Source organism: Fulmarus glacialis, unplaced genomic scaffold (genome assembly GCF_000690835.1).
Source record: "Fulmarus glacialis isolate BGI_N327 unplaced genomic scaffold, ASM69083v1 scaffold29539, whole genome shotgun sequence".
NCBI lineage: Eukaryota > Metazoa > Chordata > Aves > Procellariiformes > Procellariidae > Fulmarus > Fulmarus glacialis.
Genome location: NW_009235781.1, coordinates 1 through 5890, shown reverse-complemented (window position 1 = coordinate 5890; position 5890 = coordinate 1). Strand labels below are relative to the sequence as shown.

Genomic DNA, 5890 nt, shown 5'->3' with positions numbered 1-5890 from the left:
TAGCATTTAAATACTGTATGTCAACCATCTACTAAGACTCTCTGGATGAAAAATGTTTTCATAACAGTACATTAGTGATGCACATAAATTCATGATACAAACAAACAAGACCTGAAATGATTTGACAAGTTATCGCAGCGTATCAGTGGAGGAGCTGGGAACAGAACTACTGCTTCTCCATTTGAAATGCAAGGTGCAACTTCTGCAGTAAACATTTTGTTATTAAAAAAATCTCCATCTACTCATTTTCTCAACTCTGTAGTTCTACATCAGCAAGTCAAGGAATATCAAGTGTTTGATTTTTCAAAGAGACCTGTGGTTGTTCAGCACTTCAAGGGAAAAAAAAAAAGGAAAAAGAAAAGGAGACAGGGACAGAGGAAGTCTTTGTTAGCTTTGGGTTTCAATTCAGACATCTCTGACTCATGGTTCAATCAGACCATGCTTTTTTGCATTAGCTAGGGGAGACAAAAGCACAAGCTCTTTAAAAGCTCCAAGTATCTTCAGTGAATTTGTATAGATTTAAAAAAGAAATCTACATTTCAGCAGCCATGTAGTTGTTCTCCTGGTTCAAAATAAAAATTAAAAAAAAAGAAAAAAGCAGGCCATGTTTCTTCAAAAATTCCCCTTATCCTTCACAAAAGCATTTATTCTTTGGAGCAGAGAAACTGATGCACTTCTTTCAGCGTCGCTTGCATGTCCTCATATTCTGCAAATTTGCAAGCATCCTCCAGCTTCAGCCATTTCCGAGAGCTTGATTTCTGTGTTACAGTCCTTCATTTCTGCCAGCCAGTAAATGACGGTCTTAGGTTTGCCACGGACAGGATAGTGCAGTTCTTTCTTGTACCCCTCTATGAGGGTGAGCTGACTGGCCTGAAGACCAGCCTCTTCCTGTGTTTCCCGGAAGGCTGTCTGCAGGTCATCCTCTCCTGGGTCCACGTGGCCTGCCAAGAAGGTGAAAAGTAAGTCTCTGAGAAGGAAACTCAGATTTTGTTTATCCAGTTGACAACTAGGAAACATTGGAAGTCAGAGATGAGAGTACACTGTAGTTGATACAGAATCAAATCGAACTTGGAGAACAGAGATTGCTTTTCCAACTCTTATGTCTTGATTTGTCTTTGTCTTGTGGCTTTTAGGATTGTTGTTTATCCCACATTTTCTGAAACTCCCAGTGGCCTGTCAGCACTAGACATCCTTTATTCCCAGTCTTCCTCTCCTCTCCTGGAGCACTCTGCACCCGTAACGTTCCACCTAGATCATACTGAGGACTGAGTGCCTCATGAAAGTTTTTCCTTTATCCAGTTAGAGGGGAGACTGCTCATCTGCAAGAGTCTTAGACCTCTCTCAACCCTTCCCTCCCACTGAAGCTTAAGGCTCAATTCTGCAAAACTCTGACTCATGCCAACAGCCCAGAAACAACGGGTCTGGGCACCAACAAATGCCATTTAAAAGGTGGGTTTCAGTTAGGCAGTTAGGGGTATTTTCATTTCTCACCCATATTCCCCTCTGAAACGCAGCAAGCCTAAAAGCCAGTCCTTTCACCAGCTGTGTAGTTCTTCTAGGACACATTTATTTTACGTTGCTCAGAATGAGAGGTGCCATTACAAACAACGGATAAATATAACACATCCCCAGCTGTTTGTACTTTTGTTGAGAAATGTCAGATTTGGTTTTCTCATGAAAGCTCCAGACCAGAATATAAATAGAACAAGCCAAGCAAGATCTCAAAAAAGCAACATAGTAGGAGTTGGGAGGCTTCAAGAGGAAAAAAAAGTTAAGCTTTATTTTGCCCCTGGTGTCACTCTGGTTTCTATGTCACTGGCTGCAAAGAGCCATAATTTCATCACAGAAATGAATCTTTCCTTGGGGCCCGGGTACTCAAAGCCACCCTTCAGTACTAGAACTGGGATATGTGGGAAGCTCATTTTGCTTTCCCAACAGGTCTCTCTCACTTCTTTGTCTGCGTATCAGAAGCTTAAACACCTCTTACAATGTGACATCATCTCAAATGTAAAATACACTTCTATTTCAAGCAGCAACTGTGCAGAAAACAGCATCTGATGTTGCACTTGATGTCTCGGATATTTAAGATCAAATAAACTGAGGCTTTAAGTAAAAATACTTTCCCCCTGAATCTCAGCACTGCAAGTCAAGCTGTCTCCTTTTTGACAAAGTATGTATTTCCATAGCTGGGACTTATTACTAACAGTTGAGAAACAGAATTCACTCGGCCTTGCACAGCTGGATTACTTTTACAGTACCCACAGCAAATGCCCACAGAACAACCATGAACAGTAAATAACCACTATTTTTTATGATAATCATGATCCGTAGTCACCGAACGTGCAATGAGTTGAGGTAGTAATAAAGCTGGAGGGCTGAGATTCAGTTTCAACTCAAAGGACACCAGTGCAACCTCCTGCTCTCCAGCACAGAGAAAGGCAATCACCTCAACCTGCTGATGATAACCTCAAGTCTAAGCTCAATAAGTTTCCAAGTTTGTGCAGTAGAGTCTACCTACTGGGCGGAAAAAGGACTGCTGGCAGCACCTCACACCACAGCTTCCAGATCCTCCCAGCCGTTCGCACTAATGTGGTTCCAAAATGCTGAGGAGGAAAATGAACCCCGCATCCCCTTCCCACCAGCCTCGGCTAGTGCTAAGTCACAGTTCTAAGAACAGAGATGAGGCTGATGAAGCTCACGTGGAGGGATCCAAGCAAGTCCAGTTTAATCCCATAAGGGTTGCAGCTGCTTTGGGAACTTTCAAGATACCAATGTACAGCTGTAGCTGTAAATTGCCCTTTGCGTGCTCTTGGAGAGACAATTACAACTTCTCACCCTGGCTCCTGCTACATTACATCTATGTCTGCACCATGTACAAGTTATGTTACTGCATCACACAACCTGAGGCTGCCTTTGAAGATCACTCATATTGCAGAGACTATATAATGCTCCCCATTTATGGCCCCCAAATCTGTACCAAGCTACTATTAAAGCCTGCCATCAGATTGTGGCTTTTGTATGTGACTTTTGATCTATAAAACCATAAACAATAGGTCAAGGGAGGTGATTCTGCCCCTCTACTCCGCTCTGGTAAGACCCCACCTGAAGTACTGCATCCAGTTCTGGAACCCTCAGCACAGGAAAGACATGGACCTGCTGGAGCGGTCCAGAGGAGGGCCACGAAAATGATCAGAGGGCTGGAACATCTCTCCTATAAGGAAAGGCTGAGAGAGCTGGGGTTGTTCAGCCTGGAGAAGGCAAGGCTCCAGGGAGGCCTTACTGCAGCCTTTCAATACCTAAAAGGTGTTTAAAAGAAAGATGGGGACAAAGTTTTTAGTAGGGCCTGTAGCAACAGGACAAGAGGTAATGGTTTTAAACTAAAAGAGGCTGGATTCAGACCAGACAGAAGACATTTTTCACCATGAGGGTGGTGAAACACTGGAACAGGTTGCCCAGAGAGGTGGTAGATGCCCCATCCCTGCAAACACTCAAGGTTAGGTTGGACGGGGCTCTGAGCAACCTCATCTAGTTGAAAATGTCCCTGCTCATTGCTGAATGGACCTTTAAAGGTCCATTCCAACCCAAACCATTCTACGATTCTATGATTTTGAGTGTGTGAGATGTATGCCTACGAGTCATTTCACTCCCTACTGAAATGCTTACAAGTAATTTCAATCGCTTGTCCAGAATTACTGTGTTCCCAGTAAACCTTTCCACACGGGTCTCTCTTCTTACAACAACTAATCATGTCTCAGCACGTTTTTAGCTTTCCAGTAGGCTGCAAACTCTACTCCCTTAGGCTTTTGGTGAAGTGGACAAAGGGGGAGGTTTGGAAAGTTTTGTTCTTTCCCTTAATAGGGGAGCATAGTTGATACTGTTACAAGATTTTTTTCCAATTTGCAAATTCCTGTTTACAAACTGCTCCTGCACTATGCTTTAAGGGCACTGCATTTTACAAAACAAGAAGTAAAAACTACCAGGAAGAAATCTCAGAGGGTAAAAAACAGCATATAAGATGATCTACAAGGAACCTGATGTATTTCTGTGCTGCACTTTTCCGAGTACCAGGGCTGTGACTACGTACTACCAAACACTGGCTCTCCCATGTGTCTTTACAGACAAGGTGTTGCTGTATGTCTTGGGGCACCAGGCTTGTCTTCTCCTTTGGGGCCTCACTGATGAGCGAGGATGGCTTAGGTGAAGATGGCTGATAAGGTTACTTCTCCTAGCTGTCCCTCTCATCTCTGCTGCATTAGGTATGTGCTCTTCACCAATGATCTCCTGAACTTAAAGAAACTCCTGCATCTTCTAAGAAAGGCGTTGTATAGTAAATCATCACTGATTTCAGCTTGCCTTCTAATGTTGTGCTGCAAACTGTGACCCTTCTGATTATACATGGGTCAACCAACTGTACAGTGGTAACAGTATGGGGATCTGGCAGAGGATCAGACCTCAGCAAGAAGGTAAAAATTTCTCTAGCTATCTAATTTCAGTTGTCTGCTCAATGTCTGCCAGAAACATCAGATATCTGAGGAGCACGATTGGGTGACCCCCTCCAGCCCCTATCAGTCATACCCATACAGTTTATACAGTCACAATTTGCAAAGAATTTCAGCCACAGAACTCCCCACTCAGCTGCACAAACAGCATAATCAACTGTCAACTGATTAACTGCCCCTCAAACCTGACCTTAGCAGCATTCAGCCAAAGTTCAGTCTGTAATCTCACTCACTCCCAACAGAAACGACCTTGAAGTGTGTGACCAAAACAAACATTACCTTTGGGTGGGGTCCAGTGATGGGTCCCATAGGATGTCTGAAGGAGGAGGTATTCAATACCATCAGTGACCTTAGAAGACGGTGCTGACTGCAGCCTCCTGTAGATGATTAGGCCACAAGCTCTCACAGCCATGCCCCACTGTTAACTGCACAGAGAGCTGTGGAAGAGCAGAGAGGATCAAGCAGGAACAATATACAACATGGAGCTCAAACAAACCAGTCATATTTAACCAGGAAACATATCTCAGTGTGGGCTAAAAGTCATCCATCCCTTTGTAGTTACTACACAGTCAAACTGTATCTTACTAACTACCTTTGAATTGTAAAAAATTGAGTCCTTTCCTTTTAAAACAAGGAAACAGGAACTTATATAAAAGCTTTAAAAAAAAGGTTGTCAAGAAGCATGACCTGCATCTTTGCTGCTGCTGCTAAATTACAAACCACACTGTAGGGACTAAAAAAAAGATAAACCAAAAGGAAAGGCACCGATTTAACACTCTGAAGCTTTTCCACTGCAAAAATCCAAAGGCCCTGTGCAAAGATAATAGCCCAACATTACTGGAAGTGGCATGCAGAAATAATTGTCCAAGACAGATCCCCTGCAGCAGAGAACTCCTCAAGATGCCAGTGGCAGAGCTGAGAAAATGAGTGACAAAGGACAGGCTCCCTGCTGTCTGGCCTAGATGTGAGGCTGTTACACAAAACGAAAAGCTTCTTGGCATATGTGTTAAGCACTAATTTGATGCAAATAGAAAGGAACACACCTCTTAAGTGACAAATATTGTAATCAATAAGCTACACAGCCAGGACAACTGGTCCTATATAGATAAAGAGAGAAAGCAATGGAGATGAGAAATCCACGTTAAAGAATGCAGCAATTCCGAGTTCCAGGCAAAGCTCTGACAGAGCCGCACATTTCAATACGTAATAAATTTACACAACACTCTTTTTCCCTGTGCGGCATCGTGACACCTCCAGTTTCCAAACTGGGAAACCACAGCACAGAGCCCTTCGCCACCAACCAGGCCCCAAGGACGGTGTTCAGCTCTCTTGGTTAACCCCTCCTGAACCGCCTCAATTCGCTTCTGATCAGCCACGCCGAATATAACCCC

General features: G+C 43.5%; 1 protein-coding gene across 1 annotated transcript; it reads right to left on the bottom strand.

Moving 5' to 3' along the window:
* Positions 1 to 644: 644 nt before the first annotated feature.
* NUDT2 (nudix (nucleoside diphosphate linked moiety X)-type motif 2) lies at positions 645 to 4918 on the bottom strand. Its single transcript, XM_009586153.1, is given in 3 exon segments — positions 645 to 741; positions 743 to 941; positions 4779 to 4918. Coding segments are annotated over 3 exon segments (429 nt in total). The 5' UTR covers positions 4912 to 4918.
* Positions 4919 to 5890: the final 972 nt, after the last annotated feature.